The sequence below is a fragment of the Manduca sexta genome, chromosome 6 (genome assembly GCF_014839805.1).
Source record: "Manduca sexta isolate Smith_Timp_Sample1 chromosome 6, JHU_Msex_v1.0, whole genome shotgun sequence".
Lineage (NCBI taxonomy): Eukaryota > Metazoa > Arthropoda > Insecta > Lepidoptera > Sphingidae > Manduca > Manduca sexta.
This window is the reverse complement of record NC_051120.1, coordinates 9,253,372-9,274,810: the sequence shown is the minus strand read 5'-3', so window position 1 is coordinate 9,274,810 and position 21,439 is coordinate 9,253,372. Positions and strand designations below refer to the sequence as shown.

The 21,439-nt window shown below is 36.1% G+C and overlaps 2 protein-coding genes across 2 annotated transcripts; both read right to left on the bottom strand.

Moving 5' to 3' along the window:
• Positions 1-1,426: 1,426 nt before the first annotated feature.
• Positions 1,427-7,631, bottom strand: LOC115440507 (odorant receptor 4). The gene is made up of 5 exons (XM_030164848.2): positions 6,829-7,631; positions 6,370-6,469; positions 5,454-5,558; positions 4,674-4,829; positions 1,427-1,538 (listed from the first exon to the last, which is right to left on the bottom strand). The coding sequence occupies exons 1-5, from the start codon at positions 7,611-7,613 to the stop codon at positions 1,485-1,487; spliced, it is 1,200 nt and encodes a 399-aa protein (XP_030020708.1). The 5' UTR covers positions 7,614-7,631; the 3' UTR covers positions 1,427-1,484.
• Positions 7,632-14,683: 7,052 nt separating this feature from the next.
• On the bottom strand, positions 14,684-20,706 carry LOC115440524 (odorant receptor Or2). The gene is made up of 5 exons (XM_030164869.2): positions 19,341-20,706; positions 18,695-18,794; positions 17,694-17,798; positions 16,173-16,328; positions 14,684-15,594 (listed from the first exon to the last, which is right to left on the bottom strand). The coding sequence occupies exons 1-5, from the start codon at positions 20,129-20,131 to the stop codon at positions 15,538-15,540; spliced, it is 1,209 nt and encodes a 402-aa protein (XP_030020729.1). The 5' UTR covers positions 20,132-20,706; the 3' UTR covers positions 14,684-15,537.
• Between the last annotated feature and the right edge of the window lie 733 nt (positions 20,707-21,439).

The following is a 21,439-nucleotide window of genomic DNA, read 5'->3' as shown; positions in this document are numbered from 1 at the left end:
AGTATATGGCCGAAGGGTCGCGGAGAAGCACATTTTTCGCTAAGTATATATGTGTAAAGCAAATCGAGAAACTGACCCAAATTCTATAGCACGAACTAGGATTTACCGAATTCCTCCTAAAATAGCTGCTTTGCCAACGATATAGTGGATTTCCTGTTAATGTGGAATCAATCCTAAATTCGTAGACACAATTTCTTACTCCATTATCATTTTCCAATAAACCTTAGCTATAGAAGAAACCCAACGATAAATAAAATTGCAAACTCGAATACAATTAAATAAAATTCCAGTCTACTGGAGCATAAATAACTAAACAAGTGAATCAAGAGTATCTCGAGGGAGATTTATAAAGACCGCCTCCGAGAGTTCTGATGCGATGGCAAATTAAAAGGATGAATTTTAATTTAGCTGAATGTTGTGAATTATTTCGGCTTTAATCCGCACGGATTTTCATAAGACTGTGATACGGTGTCTTGAGATTACGATAATCCACAAAGATGACTTTGAAGTGCTTAGAGACGCTTACGCTTCGTTGATGGATTCGTAGTAGTTAGAAAGTGCCAGAGTTCGATTGTCAATAATAACTTTTTTATTAAAGTAATAAAAAATATATGAATATACTTATATTTTGGAATATCTGTACTATATTACTGAGTCAAAGAGTTAGTTACTCAATTTATTTACACTAATCTCTGAATCTGTTCTAAATTTGATAATACTTTCACTAATAAGCTACGTTATGCCTCGATCTTATAATTGTTCTAATTTATGTCGAACAGACTTTTATACGACAATGGCAGAGTTCATAAAACCCGATTCCTGTCGGCTTCCCTTTATGTAATTTTTTTTAGAATATTTTTAACATTAGAACGATTTGTAGAACGCATTTATGTATATTAGTACCTACATGTTCTATCAAGTTCCCTTTTAGAATATTTCACAACATTAGCTAATGATAAAAGTGATTCCAAATAGTCAATAACTCACTTCTTATGAAAAAAATTCTACATGATATTAAGGAACCTTAGGGATAAGCGAGGATTTATCGAGAAATCCAGAACACTAGGCCGTTTTTACTTCAATAAATTGATTTCAGACGGACTTAACGCACCTACTAGACCCAGACGTTTGGAATAAATTTTCTTCTCAGATATTTTTCTTGTAGGAATGATTTAGTTAGCTGTTCACATCGCTTAGTTGGATATAATTTATTTCTTTTAACGATCCATAATTCCATATACCTTCTAAGACTCTTTATTGTGAGACCGTAATTTTAAATATTTCGAATTATTTTCATGAATATCATATTCATCTTAAAACGTAAAACTTATTAAACGTGAAATAAAAATCATTCAATCTACAAGATCTTTACTAAAATAAATTCTATAAAATTCAAAATAAAACAAACTGTAACTAACAATTCGTCTATTTAGGTAATTATTTTTTAACATGAAGCAACTTCAAATGATCTTCAATTCAAGTTCTTAATCTTCTTTCTTGCTTAGCAGCGTATAATAACTGTACGATCCCTTCAGAATCTGCGAAGTAAGATACTCGTGTATATTCCTCAAGAGAAATGAGCCTATATTTCGGCCCGTCACTGACCCGTCTTAGGGTGGTAGCTCAAGGTCCATTTTCATACATTTTGTTTCGGCTTTAATCTGGGTAACTAAACAAGTATTGGCAAGTAAAGAATTTAAATTCACGTCTAGTTAGTGATTAGTTCTCGCAGTTGAAAGAAAAATGTAAAAATAATTAATAATCATGGATATTTCTGCCTTTAAAATTTCGTCATATTAAATTTTAAAGGCCGAAATATCCATGATTATTAATTATTTTACGTTTTCTTCAACTGCGTGAACTAATTTTTACTTAGTTAAGATTATGAAAATGGACCTTGAGCTACCACCTTAGGAAAATGTTTCATTACTGACTAATATCGTTTTGGTCTAGTAAACCAGAACAAGCTTTTTATGTCTTGTCATTTAGAAGTTTTTATTTGTTTGAACTATCAAATTATGCATTTTTATTGAAGCGAGTTGTAGCAGTGCGGTAAACGTGTAGAAAATAAAAATCAGTTTTTAAAGAACAAGGAGTGACTAAAATTGATGAACCGTAAAGATGGTTGCTTAAGACGTACAACTTTCTTCTCTTTGTTCCTTTAATTTTGCAATCTGCGCAACATGCTTTATTCACGCATATTGTAGAAATGATTTTAGCTTAATTTCTATGATCCTGACTTATGTCAATCCCTGAATGAATCCATCTCAGCCAAACGTGTTAAAAGAATCCGCGCAGTGCCCTGACCTGGAAATTGAACCCTTTTTATACGCTCATGCCAAAGTAATCCCACTACACTTGATAACCGAAGTGTGGTCTAAATAGAATGTCGACTGACGAGAGATGATTATCCTTCGCCAGTCGACATAATTATACCAGCATAATGAACTATATGCACGGGCTGATCCCGGAACGCGACAGACTTACGTGGGTCACTATGGCGGGTTTTAACGCTTACCCCCCTTATTCATAGACAATTTTTATCTAAAGACGGAGTAAAGCTGTGATAACGAATCTTTTTTTCAGTGCTGACGGCATGGCAGCCTTCGCAGTGCGTAGACATAGGGCCGTTGTGATTGGCTAATATTGAGATACAACTTTAATCTAGTTGTCTGGTAGATAAACAAAGCCGAAACAAACTTGTTATCACGGCAATGCTCCGTCCTTAGATAAATAACGTTTATGAATATGGGCGTTAGTATATAGCGGTCGCCATCCGATACAAAATTATTATTCTACCAAAACCATCTACCACTCCATAGCCCATAAAATTGCAACTTTAATATGTTTCAAACATTCATTACACTTATGTAATTAGTTGTATTGAAGTTTGGCTCACTTGATACGGCGACTGCGAATCATATTAACTGCTAATGAATTTGTAAGTCGCTTTCGGCTGTTAAATCTCGTCGGCCATTGTCGTTACGTTGACTTATTTAATTACTTTGTTCGCTTAAATTTTATTACTCAATATAGTAGGTTCCTTTGAGCCTAAAAAGTAAGTATCGAGGTCCACCCCACCTTCCCCCCATTTCACTAATCTCCATTCTATTTACTAAATGTCTGTAAATACTTATGGTTTCTTCAACCTTGTCAGTATTAAGGCTAGCAACACTGTGTACTGGTTTTTTTTTTTATATCATAAAATCTTTTGGGTTTGATTAATAACTTGATGTCAGCCAAATGGCCGCTTATAAAAACTACGCCAGATTAATTATATGTTTATATATATTCCTCGTGAATAAATCGTGTGTTGCGCTGATCCCATTTTAGCGTATAAGGATAAGAAGATGATGAGTGTTCAAGGACCATGGTGAACTACTTTCCCGATTGCCTTTTTTTATCGCTTTGAATGACGAAACGAGCTTGCGTTCGCCTGATGATACGATCGGCCATAAACAGTAGAAACACCATCCAACACCTTGCATTATAAAGTATTGTTTGGTATTCCACTGCGCTCGCCATTCTGAGATGTTAAGTCTTATTATGTCCAGTATTTACACTGGCTAAAATGAACTACAAACCGAAACACAACAATGATTACACACTGCTGCTTGGCGGCAGAAACAGACATTGTGGTGATACCTACCTAGGCAGACTCTCACATATGAGAGACCTACTGCCAGTAGGTCTATTACACCACCACCTATCTTTGCCCTAAGAAATACAATTTCACTTTGGCATTTACAAGGTGAAAATCATACCCTCGTTAACTGTTGTGATTTCAATACAATCTAACATCATTCTAATAATGATTGGCGAGAGAGACGCGACATCTTTAGCTCATTTCGACTATTCTGCACCATCATCTCTCAAGTATTCACTTTCCTATGCCAGAAAAATAACAAAAAACCTTAAGAGATATTTTCCATCTCCCAAATAATCCACAAGCCACTGGACCACAGTCTCAAACCAAATCCCTTTTCACCGATTTTCTACGGCGTATTTTTTAAGAAACAACATAATTCAGGGATTTCGTTGAGATCACAAAGTGGAATAACTTCTTCGGCCGTGACCCTTGACTTGGATAATGTTCTTCGAGTAACGTATATTTCGTTAATTTGTTTTGATACGGTTCTTTGAAGACTTGTTTCGTAACTTATCGTGACTAGTGTCTTATTGGCTGGAGATCATAAACTTCTAGTTATTTTTTCTTTACCTAATTTTATATACATTATCATTCTTACATATTTATTAAACATAGTCACCCGCCACGTCTGTCTGTCTGAACGCGATAAACTCATAAACTACCAATAAATTTTCGATGAAATTTGGTATGAAGACAGTTTAAGACCTTAGCTGGAACATAAGCTATTTTTTTATCCCTGGACCATATATAGCAGGACTGTTATCCAGGAAGAAGTGTAAAAAGCTAGTTAGTCACATAATGGTTCCTATATTGTGAGCTGTTAAGTAAAACTTTGTGATACGACTTATCAAACCAGGACGTGCGTCATCAAAGTAGAAATCATGTATCATCATCATCCCGTTACATTCCACTGCTGGAGATAGGCTTCTCGTGAAATACGCCACGGAGCCCGGTCTTATACTTTATTCACCCAGTCGCTGCCGGCCCTCTGTAAGTCTTTGTATCAGCTAAGAACAAAACTTACAGCTACAAAAGTAGATATAGTGAGCTTGGTAAAGGGTCCGGCTGTGAAGACGATGGGCCTGCGCAGTTGCCCGCCGAGGAGGACCACGCTGCGACGAACTCTTACATTCTGAGCAGACCAATGGCTGGCGTACACTCCTTCATCTACTTTACTGCTCTGAATTTAAATATAACACATATTATGAAAATAATTATAATTATTAACTAAGATTCAGCACCATTATTGAAATTAACTAGTATTTATAGTACGCAAGCACGACAAGCATTTGTGTTTTGTTTTCTGCTTAGCGCTATCCCAACCTACAGCCAAGGTCGGATTTCTTTCTCTGATATTTACACTTTGCTTGTTTTGGGCAAGTTCTTTAATTCAATTCAATTCAATACATTTATTTCAGGATAGTATACACCCATGAATACACACACCCATTAATGAGACCAAAGTAAGTATCAGTAGCAACTAATGTAATATTGTTAGGAACGGACGCGATTTTTATTAAAATAAAAAGTTATCACTCACTCCAATACTTTCACAAATATTACACAAACGACCGGTGTGACTGTCAATAAACAACTGCTCACTGTCAACTGCCTCGATCTGTCAAACTCTCAGTATTTAATAGCAAAACGTATCACAAATACCCTCATAAAAATATTTTTATCCTAACAATATTATAACTTTACACGTGATATAAACTGGCATTTAAGACTTGTACATACTCATTACTGTTAGTAACGGGTATGCACAAGTCGATAACAAGAATGTATAGTACTATGTACCCACCATGTGAAGCACCTCGTTGCTATGCCAACAGTATATAAACAACTGCGCTATGAGAGCCATGAGATATTCCGAAATCCAAATACGCTGCATATTACTCGTGCCTTCCTGAAATCGACAAACTTTCTTGTATACAATTTTAAAGATCAGATAGGGTTAGGGGGCTTTATACATTCTACGGGGGCGACTCCGTTTTGCTTTTACGGGCGATCTAACCACAGGATAGTTTTAAAGGCCGTATAGTTAGAATAGTCGAAAATCCCCTTTTCACCTATACGATTCTTAAAAATAATTTGGAAATAATGTTGAATAAAATTGAAAATTATCAGAATGTTTTCTCCGTTCTTGGGAGGGTTGTTTGGCTATCGATGAACACTGGCCGACTATCTGTAGCCCATTCAATATCACAAATTAGCGAATACTTGCTTTGATATTCTTTAAGAATGGTAACATAAACATACTTCTAATAATAAAAGTGCGAAATTTGAAAGATGTTTGGATTTTGCGATTTTAATGAACCTAAATAATATTGCGACTGGTACAAGATTTTATAGTTTCGAAAACTTTCGGATTAGCGTGTTAACATTATTTGATAATTCTTATTTTTTTAGATGAGATTAGACTATGATCAGTGAAGTAATTCCTATATTTTATTTTTTTATAATACTTCTATGTGGAATGGGCGCTAGGGATTGCAATCCGGAAAACCGGATCCGGTAATCCGGCGGATCCAACATCAATATACAGAAACCGGATCCGACACTAATATACCGGATCCTGTGACCAGGTCCGGTATCAAATTCCGGTATAAAATAAGCCCGGATTGCAATCCCTAATCGGCGCCCCAGACTACTTCAAGCATGTTGAGAAAGGATTTACTTCCTTGGAGATAATGGAAAAAAAAAATAAAGTCTCTTACCGCTGTCAATTGTATTGCGCTTGCGCAAATCATGAGTGAGCAAATGATCACATACAAAAACATAACTGGCGATAACAAAGAATTCAGAACCATTGAGAATCTGAAAACAAACAACTTTTTAATAATTATACGCACAAATAAAGTTCGTTTATCGAACAAACATTATGTTATTCGCTTCATTAGTCTGATGTAAATTAATTCAGCATAATATAAACTGTAAGGTTCTACATTCGACCACAAAGTTTGAAATTAAATTTTCTGATTTATCGGTTCGCGAGATAAGTTTGAATTCCCTAGAATTAGAATTTGCTTGTCAATATTAATCCAGCAACGAGAAAAATGAAAAAAATGCCTATATTGTGAAATAGTATATGTTGTATAATTTGACCCAAAGTCAATGTTTTTAAAATAAGTATTGCATAATATTTAATAAAATTATGAATAAAGAATTCAATTTACTTGACAATTTCGACGTGATGATGGTGACAATCTTTAATCCTCTTCATGGTATCACTGTACTTCAGCACTTCATTATCATTAAATAATCGAGCACAATTTATAGATAAAAGCTTTAGTTGCCCGGCGAAAAACGACATTAAGACTATCGCGTTAGAGTCGTAATTGGCAACAACTCCACCGCCGTAGAAACAGATCAAAGAGTGCTCTATCGCTGCTACCCAATAGCCAAAGCCTCTAGATCTGTTGAAAGGTAACCATGAACTCATTATTTCCGGGTAAGCCAATGTACCGTTCAACATCAAATCTTTATCTGATGACGACAAAAATCCGACCAAAGGCGCCAGGATAACAGTAAAGACAGTTGCAGTAACTAAAACCCAATAAGAATAAGTAATACTTCTCGAATATTTGGTATACTCTGATATAACTGAATTAGTGATACGGTCTCTTTTCGAGAGTTGGATATTTTCCAACCCAGATACGTAGTCAATGACGTCATTCCAGGACTTTTGCCAAAACACAAATGTGCCGGCTTTGATGACACAGACCGTACTGAGCATGGTGACTGAAAGATTCCGGATGGCCAATTCCATATTGGATCTTATGAACCAGAGCTCAACATACTGACTGATGACGAATAAAATGGCGAAAAAATGTATAGCATTGTAAATGATTCTGTTAACTCCAAGCGGTTGCCACATGCCCCAACACTTGAGGCCATAAAGCGTGGGTCCTAGTAACGGATGGTTCGGATTTTCCAAATATTTCGATAATCTCTCCAACATGCTGCAGAGCTTCCAATACACGCAAGAATAGACAGTATTCTAATCCTACATTCACAGATTTTTATACGAATTGGTTTATCATTTATTAACTCAATCGGCTAAATGGCTGTCAAATTGAAATGGATGGGACAGCGTTTACATAGTAAAGTCGCGGTCATATTATAACGTATTAATTTTTGGTAACGTCCAAACTGTGTGGTGAATTTTTCTTGTATAAAATAATTACACACGATAATAAAAACAATGCATTATACCCCACATTTATCAAAAAGGAAACATTTCGCGGAGAAACGCCCGAGGAAAGCCGAAGTTGAATTACGAAGATCTGATTAACTCTATAATTAATCTTTGATAAAAAGAAGGTCGAAACGGGCCGAATCGATTTACAGAGCGATAAATTCGGGAGAGACGCGTCCCTTTCGAGAGAACTGAAGAAGAAAAGTGTATTTAAATATTTGCCATTCAATTTCCCTTCATATTTTTTTGCGGGTAACTTGTTGACACGATTTGACTTTCACTTTGTGTTTTTTCCGTTGACGGTCGGCAAATATTTTCAAGTCTGAGTGTGAGGTTTCTGAACAGTTTGATCTCTTGTTCGGTCATTCGTAAATTTTGAAATAGAACGTAACAGTCTAAACGTAAGGTCGTATTTTGCTAGCAGAGAGGATATAAACGAATGAGTACGAGAACCATTTCCTCACACAAACGTAACGTGCAACGATAATTGTTGCCTTTTGGCAGTACGGAACTCTCTTCCTATATACCTGTTCTTGTTTTTAAGATTAGAATTGCATAATACCAGATGGAATGGTAGATATGTTTGTATGGTTAGGATTGACGTATCAGGTGGCTCACTTGCTTATTACTGTCACTTAGAGGCGGTTTCAACTAAATATTTACGAAAGAAATCCGCAGAACTTATTTGATGTAAAAAAAAAACAGAAGACTTGTTTTATTAAATTAAGACCACTAGTTATGTAAACATACGGTTCTTTTCTCGTAAAGAAAAAATAAAAAAATATTTTTCAAAAAATTTCAAACGTGGATGTAAAATATTTTCACAATTACCACAGCACATAACTGTGACATGGGCGGACATATGTCAATACAAGCGACATCAAATAAGGTGTTTTGCACACAAAATTAGAAGGGTAATTTATGTCGTGGCACCGCGTCGTTTTTAACGACATAATAAGGTATGTTTTGACGGTTTAATGTAAAAGTAAAAAGTAGACGTATTATTGAAACAATATTTTGAATCACACAATAATTAAGACATATGTTTTAAAAACATAACATAAATATGTAAGTACACACTCAGATACACACACTCACGCCTTTCATCACTGAAGGGGTAGGCAGAGGCGCAACTGGTTCACTTTCCATTTGTATTCCATCCCATGACGTGATAGGAGGCAAGCCAATTATCATATCAGGCACAAATTCCAAACTCCGGGCTGATACTGAAAAAGCCACTTTGCCCAACCAGGAGATAGAATCAGAAATCTCAGCACTGCAATCATACCCTAATACAACTATGCCACCGAAGTAGTCAATAATATATAAAATATGGTTAAATATCGTATGCGTAAGAATTTCAAATGATACAGATTTTAGCATAGCAGAGAGAGGTTATCTCATTTATTTTGTACTCGACTTTTTATGCACATGAATAACCAAAATAAACGGCTCACTGGGCTCCTTATTTTCTCACAGATTTTTTTTCTCCTATGTTTTATTGTGAAATAAGTGATAAGAGTTGCCTATAGAGTGTTGTAGGTATGTATGAGTGGTCGGCAAAGATTGGGGTCTCGCTTTGATACGATGTCTTTATGAAAGTTTGAGCTCTTAACACGGCCGCGTTATCTTCGTGAAGTTAGCGTGAAATGGTATGCTGTATGTCAATTTATATTGTATCAAACGTGGCGGTGCGTTACATGCTTGTTAAGAACTGTCATAATGACGTGTGGCATAAAAAATAAAAAATAGAGTTTTATTGTATTTGAAATAAGGTTGATTTTAACATTTCATTTCTTTCGTTATCGAGAATGTTCGGAAGCCGACCTAACGCGCTTGGTGAATAACAATAATAGTAGCTGACCGACTACCTCTAACGATACTCGCACAGCCAACTTGCTTAATTTGGGTGTTCTTTCGCGCACGCGCAAGCGACAGGCTCCGATTGCGTCCTCTCGCTTCGCGTACGCCGACAGTCGCCACTTTATTAGCAAAGTTTGAATTTGATAGACGCGTGCTACGTAAAAGATATTGAAAATGACGAAAACTTTACATAGACACATCAAAAACAAAACTTTAACTTGATACTAGAGGTAAACCACACTCGAAGACCACACAGTTGGCTCCGAGCGCATCCGCTTTGACAGTGCTCGTCCAGCCGGAGTATGTGAAACGGTTTTGCTTGCTCCACTCAGTTCCAAGCGTATAATCCGCGCCGCTCTGTTTGAAGCAAGAACGCCGTCCGATGCTCTCCGAGCCGGTTTTTGTAAAAGGACCCTTATTTTGTTTTCGGAATTGGATCTTAGATTAAGACGCCATCTAATAAAAGTAAGAGATGTCGCTTGGCATGTCTTTCCCTAAGTGACATCACTTTGTTTGCAACCTGCAAGAATTCACAGATGTGGTCCACAGATGTATTAAAACCAATTGTTAAAATTATTTCTTTGTATAACGTCGCTTTAATACTGTAACTGTTATGGTGTTTATTAAATAAATATTTTTTTTTATGAAGTACTCAGTACCTATCATTAGGTACACTAGTCAATTGGCCACGCCAGGAAAAAAGACGAAGTTCATACAATAATAATATGACTAAAAACTCTTATCGTCAACTAAAGAAAATATTTAAAGTATAAAAAAAATATAATTATTGTATTTATCCACTTATATTTGTTTATTTTTGGCAAAGTATTTTATCAATAGCAGTAAATACTTTTTCTGTCAACGTGTTATTCTTAAAACACAATTTAAATCAAAAAAGAAAATATTCCCGAAAAAATGTCAGTGTCAAAATGACTGTTTATGAGTGGACTTGATACTTTGAGTTTTAATGTGGGTATTATAAATAGTATTTTGACGGTTCCTGGGACAGAAGAGGCTAGGCTATTTATTCTTAGTGGTTCAGGTGGACCCCAAGGAGTCTAAAAGAGTCTTGACGGGGGTCTACGGTGGCGTGACAAAAAAATAAGAGTGCACAATTTGTAATCGTTCGAAATCGTGAGAAGTGAGTGAGCACCGGTAAAAGCGGACGTAGGGAACGACATAGTCGTGAAATTAAATAAATCTCCTCAAGTAAAGATTAAAAAAAAACGAGATATATTATGTAGTTACTCAATATCATGGGATGACCACAACTAGAGCTGTGAGAAACATATGCGCACGACTAAGATCATCCAGCTCGTCGAGCTCTGCGTCGTGAGCGTCATCTTCGGAAGTATTCGAAATGACGCCGGATATCGACGTTCTGAGCCAGCGTGAGGAGCTGCAGTCGTCTCCATCCCCACCAAGTCCTGTAAGGCGATGAGGACGACAACCCCTTCCAGTGGTGAGCTGGGGACCTGTGGGGCCGTATGCCTTGCCTATGGTCTTCGCTACTGGTGGAATAGTGCGCCGCATAATATGGACTCAGAAAATGAATGAAAATGTCGTGCCGGACTACTTTGGGGCAACAAAGACAGAAACCAAACTCACGGCCTACCGTGCTCAGATGCCCTCTATTTCAGGCTTTGGAACCTACGATAAATGTATCATCCCAACGATTGTCGGATCAGGTGCGATACATCCAACGGCGCAAAGTGTAGAAAGATAAAGCACTGGCTGTGTGCAGACAAAAAGTTTATGAATGTAGGAACCGTATTCGTCGCTATACGAAGCGATGGGATTGATTCCAACAAAATCGTACTTTTCAAAGTGATCAAAAGAGGGTTAATGGGCGTAGGGAGAATTCACCACAAGGTGTTAGAAGTGGACAGCTGCTAGTGATCGTGATATACCCAATTATTGGGCGAGTAATCTGGTCGCCGCCTGTCTTGCACACTGAAGACTCCTGGTTTGGTGTTGTAGATCGAGCTTGCTAGGCAATACGGGCTATGGACACCATTTCAATTAGTCCACTAGATACTCTGTCGAAGATACGTCCCACACAAAATTGGTGGGCTCCTAGTTCGGGCGATCTTCATAATTTCTGGTGGAAATGGTTTCCCATGCTCGCATGCTCGTTTGGCAGCAAAGTTCCAGGATGCGCTTGATTGAGAATCACTTCTAACATTTATGATGACCGGTGTCACTCACCTGCTTCTGAAATCCAGTTGAACCACGGATCCAAAAATTATAGACTCATAACATGCCTTCCTACTATTTATAAACTCCTCTGACCCATTTTAAGATCTAAAATTACAAGTCATTTCATAACCAATAATATCCTTTTTTCCAAAACTGGATACAAGGTTGGATCACGTGGTACAAAGGAGCTCCTTCTCATTGACATGACCATTTGCTAACAGGCTTGTCTTGAGAAATTTATCAGCTGCCTGGAATTATTGTAAGAAAGCCAATGATCAGTGCACCATACTTGGCTTATAAGGGTGTTGAATTTGTATAAGATTGGTACAAATTTATGCACCTTTCTTAGGTCATGTACGGGACAAACTACTGTCCTCAAATATCCAGTTGATTCCTCCTGATTGTCATAAGCCTATTAGAACCAAGCGGGGTATATTCCAGGGTGACAGTCTGAGTCCATTGTGGTTCTGTATGGCCCTGAATCTTCTCAGTATTCTGTTGTTGGATTCAGGGTTAGGGTACCGTCTACTGACAGGGAGTGGGCCTATACTTCACTTGTTTTACATGGATGATCTCAAGTTTTTTAAAATATTTTATATGCATTGTTATTTTTGACTGCCTCGATGGCGTAGCCGCACCCGATGCGCGATACGCCAGCGTTCTGAGGTCCTGAGCTCGAATCCCAGGTCGGGCAGTGATATTTTGGTTTTTCTGCTCAGCCCGGTCTGGAATTTGTGCCCCATATGGCGATAGGCTCGCCCCCTATCAAATCATGAGACGGAACACACTTGGCGAAAAGTGGGTGCCCTGGTTATGCCTCCGCATACCCCTTCCAGGATAAAAGCTTGATGTTGTGTGTATTGTTATTTTTATGATATGTAAAAAAGAAGAAGAAAGTAATATTCAAAATATAGAAAATAACTATAACACATTGTTAGACATTAACTAGCAATACATTTTAACAAATAAAATATATACTATTACACCAAACACGTCCCAAGGTCCAATAAAAGACATTATGTCTAAAGTTGACATTTTTTGTTGTCTAAGCTCGTAGAATAAAATAAGATTTTTACTAAATCCATGAATATAAAATATAAGGCCGCATACAGACTGGCGGAACATAACATGAAATGTACGAAACACAAGTTGAAATTCTTCCATTTACAACGAGTATTTAAATTGATTAAATTGTTCCATCAAGTTCTGGATTGTGAGATCAATATGTAGCTGGCCGGTGATAAGATATTTATAATATCCACTCGGATATCAACTACCTTACACTAGAAGTAAAACCCGCTATTATGATTCACGCAAATATACCCGGATCCAAACAGGCCGGCATAATTGTGTCGACTGGCGAGGGACCAACTATCATCAGACACTCTATTTAAACCCTACTCGAATTACAATTAGGAGCAGCGGGATACTTTGTCATACCCGTAATAAAAAAAGACCTAAAAACGTTTTGTAGTTCCTAGTATTCAGAGAGCATATTATTCGATTGTCAATGATCTTTACTGCTCTTAAAAATACACTATACTCAGAGAACCAAGGACACGCGGATAGCTTCAAAGAAAACAGCGATTGGAAAGAACAAGACATAAAGTACATTTTATTTCGTGATATATTACATCAGTCTGTACTTGGGTTAAAATACACGATAATATTACAACGACTTAAAGGAAACGTTCGAAAAAAAATCTTACACATTATAAAATAAATTCCCGCGTCGCTTCTGTCTGTCTAAACGCTATAATCTGAAAACTTCTAAACGGATTTCAATGCAATTTGATCTATATTTTGTAACCATGGGAAGTTACACTGGCTTCTTTTTATCCAGGGGAAATATATAGCGGGACATTTATCCCGGTAAACCTCTGCCATGCAGGCGAAGTTGCGAGCAAAGCTAGTAACCAATATGCTAAACAATTCGCCCAAACATCTTTTCTTTATAATAGCGAGTTGTTTGTCACAAAACTGATATAAGGCAGATGTTTATCGCTCACATTACTTATGAACACGGCTTTAGTCTGGAAATAAAGGGAATATGTAATATAATTTATGAAATATATTTTATTACGGGTTTACGGGTAGGTATTACGGGTTGACACTTAGCCTTAGTTTATTAAGTTTTTTATAGAAGATGAGACTCATGCGCAAATAAATTTTGGAGCTTCTTTCCTATTAATTTACTCATACTCACCTATCAAATACAAGTTGAATTACTTTATGTCCAATATAAAATGTCTTTAGTAATAAAAGCGACTGTTATTTAAGTAATAATTAAATATTCTCATGTACCTTGACTTATGATAAGTGCAACTACGTTCGCCTACGTGACGAATAAACCATTCTATTTTATTTAATTCTTATAGAGAGCTTCTCAGTTATGCAGGTTTCTTCACAATATTTTTCTTCACCGTTAAAGCAAACAAATACACAAATAAGTTTTTTCACTACACGTGGCATGTCATTGGGTTTTGAACCCGAAATGGTAGGCAATGCAACTAGGGCACCCACTTATCGCTGTATTTGTTTTGTTCCATGATAGGCTCGCTCCTTTTCTCATTTTTATATTTAAACATGACAGTATTAGACCCACAACTAAACGATGTGTTATAATAAAGGTATCAGCGATAGATTTTAAGGCCCTAGTATTACATTATTTCACTCAAATATACTGTTTTCTTCAAGCAGTCAGGTAAAATCGAAACTGAACTCTACCAGCTTATAAATAAAATCCATTGTTGTCTAAGAGTATATTTGTGACCAAGACTTAATAAGACATAAAACAAGTAGCCGTACTGTAGAGAACTTACATAGAGTTTCTTGTTTAACGAATATTCTAAAGCCGGTTACAGTGTATAGCTGAGAAAATTAAACATGCACGAGAATGAAAAAATGTGTTAGATATGCGAACTAAGCTAAACTAATTCTGCTTTGATTTTGATTTAAAATCGGCATAAAGCATCATAAGCTCTACACATCCAATTCATCGACGATTTTATGTCGACAATTTAATCAGTGGCTTGGTGCCCATGTTCAAAGACAGTCAACAGCTAGATGCTGAAGTCCGAAGATTTAGTCGGCGACTTGATGCCGATGTTCAAAGACAGTCAATAGTATAATGCTGAAGTCCAAAGGTTCAGTCGGCCATATGGTGCCGGGATTCAAAATTGTCAACAGCTTGATGCTGAAGTCCACAGATTTGATCGGCGACTTGGTGCCGATGTTCAAAATATTTCACTGCTTGATGCTAAAGTCCAAAAACTTAGTTAGCAGCACAATGTGAACAACTTAGCCAGCGGCTTCCATTGAAAACCTTCTCCTTCCATCTCTGCTTTTTCGCCAGACGAGATAAGTAGTATTTAGTTAGTAGTCAATAATACATTTTGAAAGCCAAAAGTAACTGAGCGTACAGGCAAGCTGCTAACATATATAGACCATGCAAGCCGTCAAAATAACCCAAATATCTTCGCCAAAAGACGTCAGGCTGTGTCGGAGAACATTTAGAAGCTCATACCATTACGTGCAGACTAAGTGAAAAAACAGAACTCAAATGTAGTAAACAAGATGATGTATTAACACCATTTGTTCATTGCTATCGACGCCGACAAAACTATTAATCGTCTTGCATCTGAACGAATAACGTGTAAAAACTGTATGAACCTTTCATAATCTGAAAAAGAAAGAAAAATTGCATCTTTAAAATATAATATAAACTTATGCACAACTCGAAATATGTAAAAATATTTACGCAAAAAAGGTATTTAGTTAAAGTGAAATATAGACTAGATAGTAAATACATTACTATTAAATTATTTTAAATAGATATTTCGCTTGATTTACAGCAGTACGTACAAAGAAACTCACAGAATTTACTGCCTAAAAATCCTTAATATTAAAGCAGAATAATTATAATTTTACTAATTCTGGATAATATTATTTATACGCCGTATGGTGAATACAAAAAACTTTTATGTAGGTTATAAAAAATGCCTTACAAAATAAATTTATAATTGTTTTATTTTATTAACTCGTAATTTAATTAGCTCTTTTTATTACCTGAACACTGGATCTTTCAATTTCTTTATTTCATTATTTTAATATTTTTTTTTTGAATTATGGAGATACTTATAAGAAACAATTTGCTTTGTTACCGTTATCATGAATAGGGGAACTGTCCGATATCGTACCTGAACACCGGATCATACGATTTACAATCATACTACTATGGAAATAAGGCGATAAACATACGTCAATAAACGTAGGCACCGACAATGTCGTATACGGACCCGCTTCCAATATAAATAGTTGTGACAACTTCCCAGACAGCAGCAATATTTGGCGACGCAAAACAGTATCTCCCTTCCACCAATCACTGTCATAAATACCACGATCCAATTTTCTACTCTGTAAAAGAAACGTTATTTCTATCAGTTTAAGGGCCAAAAACAAATTCATTCTTCACTTAGACAATATAAGATGCGCCTTGTATGATCTTTCGTTTTTGCCAAAGTCATCATCATCATGAGCCTATATCCTTATCCACTGCTAGACACAGGCCTCCTCCAATATGCGCCATTATGCCCCGTCTTCGGCCTATTGCATCCAGTTCTTACCAGCGACCTTTCGCAGATCGTCACTCCACCTAGCTGCAGGGCGTCCTACGTTTACCGAGTCGTGGTATCCTAACTAAACTAAAAAGAACTAGTACTTGCCAAACTATAAGAGCAAATGCACATTCTCATATGTTAAATCCCTAATCGTTGATGTCTCATCCCTCTCTCCCAATGATTGTCTTGAGCCGAGGTTCGTAACACGTTAGTGGGATGCCCCCAACATAGTCGCCTAATTTCACCAAAAAGTCCGGTCTATTTACGAACTTCGTCGATTTGTAAACAGATTAATGTCATCCTTCGGAATAAATTAAATATTGATTTTTTGCCAAAACTAGCAAAATAGGTTACGAATCGACTGATAGCAAGTATTTATTGTTATCCAATTCAGGACGGATCATCGATGCCTATATCACTTGTTAGGAAAGAAAAGACAACTAAACAGCAGCATCCTATGTACCTTTTAAAGATAATCCAACTAATTAAGTTTCGAATTCAATACAATTTTCTGACATTATTTCAATAGACAACCTGTCGAAATCTCAAAACTTTCAAGTAATTTGAAAAAGAAAGCCTCCAATTACCAACAAACAAGATAAAAAGTATAGATAACCGGCTTAGGACTCCGTCGTTCTAGCCGGATTGATTTTATTACGGTCGAATAAATACCTAGAGAAACGCGAAGATGGAGTAAATTCTCAACATAAACAGCAAGCATTCTCCGCCTCACTAATCGAGTCTGCGTACGATGCAGCCATGGAATGAGCCGCTAACGAAAGATCAATTTTCATTACTCCACTGGGGCTTAGATGAAAGCCGTTTACCGTTAATGATAACACTATATTCAGTATAGACACCGTAAATGCTATGGATAATAAGCGATTATATGGTGTGATTATTCAGTCAAATATCTCTTAAATACCATTTTCGGTTAGTTTGTTACACAAACTCTCTCTCCCTCACACACATACAGAGAGAGAGAGACATAATGAGAGAGAGAGAGAGAGAAAGATTGTATCTCTATTTCTCTCTATATTCTATTGTATTTCTATATCATCTATTTGAGGATAAAAATTTTCATGGATCCCCATTATTGGTTAGTACGAAGTCTTCTGTAAAGGTCTAATTTGAATACTAATTTAATATGAAGAGTGTATACCTCAGTAGTGATTTCGTTGCTATGCCAACAGTACAGGAACAGTTGAGCTACTTGGCTGGTGGTGTATTGGATCACCCAAATCCTCTGTGACGGCGTTGCTTCTTTCTAAAATAATGAAATGAATCTGTTTTTTTACCTTTATCCTTAGCGTCTGCACATAGACATTATCACGTACTTATTTCTGTATGTACTATTAGGACAACCAGTAGTTGTTAAATTATAACTAGCTCCAATAATATATAACAGTTATATTAGACTTATAAGCACAACATTTTAGGGTGTCACAGCATGCATTAAGAAAAAAATTATATCCGAAGGGGTATGCAGAGGCGCAAACAAGGCACCCACTTTTCGCCAAGTGTTTTCCATCCGATAATGTAATAGGGAGCGAGCCTATCCCCATATCGGGCACAAATTTAGACTTCGGGCTGATACTAAGCAGAAAAACCCAAATATCACTTTGCCCGACCCGGGATTCGAACCCAGGACCTCAGAGCGCTTCCGTACCGCGCATGCAGCACAAATACGCTACCGAGGCAGTCTCTGAATTTTATACCTATTTCGATAGTATATCTTGTATATCATGAAGCAGCTTTCTTTTTTGTATCCTATTTACCAGAATAACTAGAATTTTTAATGTAATATTATACAATAATGTTTTTGAGATATATATAACAATATAAAAATAAATCCCCTTATACATAAACGTTATTTATCTAAGGACGGAGTTTTGCTGTGATAACAAGTCTGTTACTCAGTGCTGACGGCATGGCAGTCTTCGCAGTGCGTAGACATAGGTTCGTTGTGATTGGCTTATATTGAGATAAAACTTTAATCTAGTTGGCTGTCAAATAAACAAAGCTGTACAAACAAGAAGCTGTCAGATAAACAAAGCGGAGAAAGAGACTTGTTATCACAGCAATGCTCCGACCTTAGATAAATAACGTTTATGAATAAGGGGGAAAATCTTTCAAAATAAATAAAACAAAGATGTTACTCACAGAACTAAACTGAATCACACTGCAACATATAGTTATAGAACAAATAAGCACGTAAACGAACATTGTAGGCGACAGCAGGGAGTTGAACAACCTGTAGTGTCTGAAATAAATTCGAGGTAATTTTTTTATAACTATAATGCCGATTTCAGTGCAAAAACTACTTCACATAGTTGAAAAATTGAAAATAGTACATAATATCTCAGCTTTTCGAACTAAGCTAAACGAATACAGCTTAGCAACTGCTATCAGCATTATAGTTTCACACTTAAAAAATAATGTATGAAATGTAATATTAACTTTTACTACGAAAAATATAACTAGATATGACAATCTAAAATTCAAACTCCTCAAAATGCCAACATGGTGTATGTAAATTGTATTTAAATGAATATTCTGTATAGTTCTGTGATGATTACACGAATAATTAATTAACAGTACATTTACAAATTTGGAAAGCGAGCACTGAAAATCCGATTAACCATAACTGAAAATTTCACAATGAAAAATTTACCAGGAAACGTAGAACATTTTATGAGCAAAGCTCGGCTTTTATGAATAAGCTCTTCATATTAAGCTCACTCATTTTAATATTCTTTTCAACGCTCGCGTTATTCCAAACGTTTTATTAGTACATTTATACACTAACTTCAACAAAACGGTATGATGCCTGTGACACTCTTTGATCCTGTTCAAAACATCAACTCTTGAGCCATCATCAAATATACCCTTACATTTTGCTTTTAATATAAGCAATTGGCCTTTTAAATAAGACATAATTGATATCGCATTCATATCATAGACTGCAACAACAGCTGCTCCCTGACAGCCCATTATAACATGAACCACAATTTCTATCAAATATCCTGGCATTTCCGAAGTGTTTAATGGCAACCAAGAGTTCATGATATGTGGTGGTTCTGATCCTCCTTTTATCTCTTCTCTGTATTTTTTCGATGACAAATACTTTATCAAAGGCGTTGTTAACAACAAAGCATTTGTAAAGAAAACCATCATCCAATACATGTATGTTATTACTCTTGTGTATTCAGTGTACTTCGCCATCAATTTCATTGTTACTTCGTCCTGTTTCTTTATTTGCAGCAGCTCTTCTTGCGATATTTCCTTTACAAGTTCCTTCCACTTCGCCTGCCTTAGAACATAGGAAAAGCATTTGACCACACAAACCACGCTCAGAGCCGTCAGAGATATGTTGTTAAGAACTTTAGTAATATCATTTCTGACCAAGTAGAGGTCCGTGAATTGACTGACAACAAAGACTACTGTGGAACAGTGAAATACGTTGTAACAAATTGTTTGAATTTTCCCTCCCGTTTGCCATAAACCGAATAAATACAATCCTTTTAACGTTGGACCTAGAAGAGGATTTTTAGGATCCTCTAAACGTTCCGTTAATGTAATGAGTTTTTGAAACATCATTTCAAAGTGAATGATGGGAATAAACAAACCCCTTTATATTTTCCTGTACAATAACTATCATCCCTTAATTGTTCAATTTGCAAATAAGTATTCATTTTTACGCTCAATTACCTTTTATTTCCTGAAGGAAAGTGTTAAATTGCTTGCAAATTAGACCTTTCTGAATAAATTAGAGGCCAGCTGTACAAATCGTCTTGAATTTAATATCTTTAAAGCGATTATTTGTAATGATAAGACGCTTACGGCTCCAAGCCTCGAGGAAGTTTGTTTTCAAAGTATTATAATAATAATGAATTAGGTAGGCCACACGAGAAAGATGAAAAAGAGTACAATATCTTCCTAAGATGAATTCCTTTTGTTCAGTAAAAATATTCCACGGCTAAGTACAGTATTTTGTTATGGAAAAATTTTAGAGCAATTTTTTCTCTTAAACTTTGTATCGTTGTATTATATATGCATTACTTTGAAAGTCCTAGCTGTTAAAATAGTTAGCAGTTTTGGTGTTAACGTTTGCTGCAATTTTATATGTTAATAGATAAATCTTTTGTCTCAGTATAATTATACGCTTTACTCTATTTTATGATTTAAATGTCTGATTCTTAAGTAGTGAAAAACACACACACACACAACTTCACGCATTTGATCCCCGAAGGACTATGCAGAGGCGAAACCAGGGCACTCACTTTTCGCCAAGTATGTTCCGTCCCATGATATGATAGGGGGCGAGCCAATCGCCATATCGGAGTAGCAAAAATAACTACAAAATTCGATTTGAAACCAGAAATCTGCTGTCATGGATGTTTTATTTTGTATGTAATTATTATTGAATCATATTTTATGTTACCACTATAGGAGAGTAAATTATTTTTGTACAATTTAATTCAAAGAAGAAACCGTAACCTTTTATTAATATAATATCCACTACTTCTTGTCATAATGCAGACAGTCTAACAAAAATAATCAATATTCTTTAATTATATTTTTAACTTTCAGTCCCCTTCAAACTAAATTTGCTATACCTTACGCATTTTAAAACAATGAAGTAAAAGAAAAAATGGAATTTGCATTCACATTTGTGTCTCGGAATTTTCATTCCAACTTGCGTTGTACATTTAACACATAACATCCACTTTCATATGTCTTTATTCCGACCTACTTTTGTCATCTCGTAATACTCTTTGCATGTACCCCGCCATGCACATTCTTATAAATCTATGACGAAAACTTGAATATTTTTAATTCTATTACATATTCTTTATGAGTTTTTCGTGTAAAAGTGATTCAACCGCATCAAATGCCATGTCTTTT

Bases quoted from the DNA above. Each gene is read 5' to 3' on its own strand.
- LOC115440507 (XM_030164848.2), bottom strand. From the start codon at position 7,613: ATGTTGGAGAGATTATCGAAATATTTGGAAAATCCGAACCATCCGTTA. The intron at 4,830-5,453 runs GTGGGTACATAG...ATTTAAATTCAG, and splicing joins GCAACGAGGTGCTTCACATG to AGCAGTAAAGTAGATGAAGG. The intron at 1,539-4,673 runs GTAAGTTTTGTT...CTTACTTCGCAG, and splicing joins CTATATCTACTTTTGTAGCT to ATTCTGAAGGGATCGTACAG.
- LOC115440524 (XM_030164869.2), bottom strand. From the start codon at position 20,131: ATGATGTTTCAAAAACTCATTACATTAACGGAACGTTTAGAGGATCCT. The intron at 18,795-19,340 runs GTTAGTGTATAA...AATTTATTTCAG, and splicing joins CATCATACCGTTTTGTTGAA to ACACTACAGGTTGTTCAACT. The intron at 15,595-16,172 runs GTATGTTTATCG...TTTCTTTTTCAG, and splicing joins CGGTGCCTACGTTTATTGAC to ATTATGAAAGGTTCATACAG.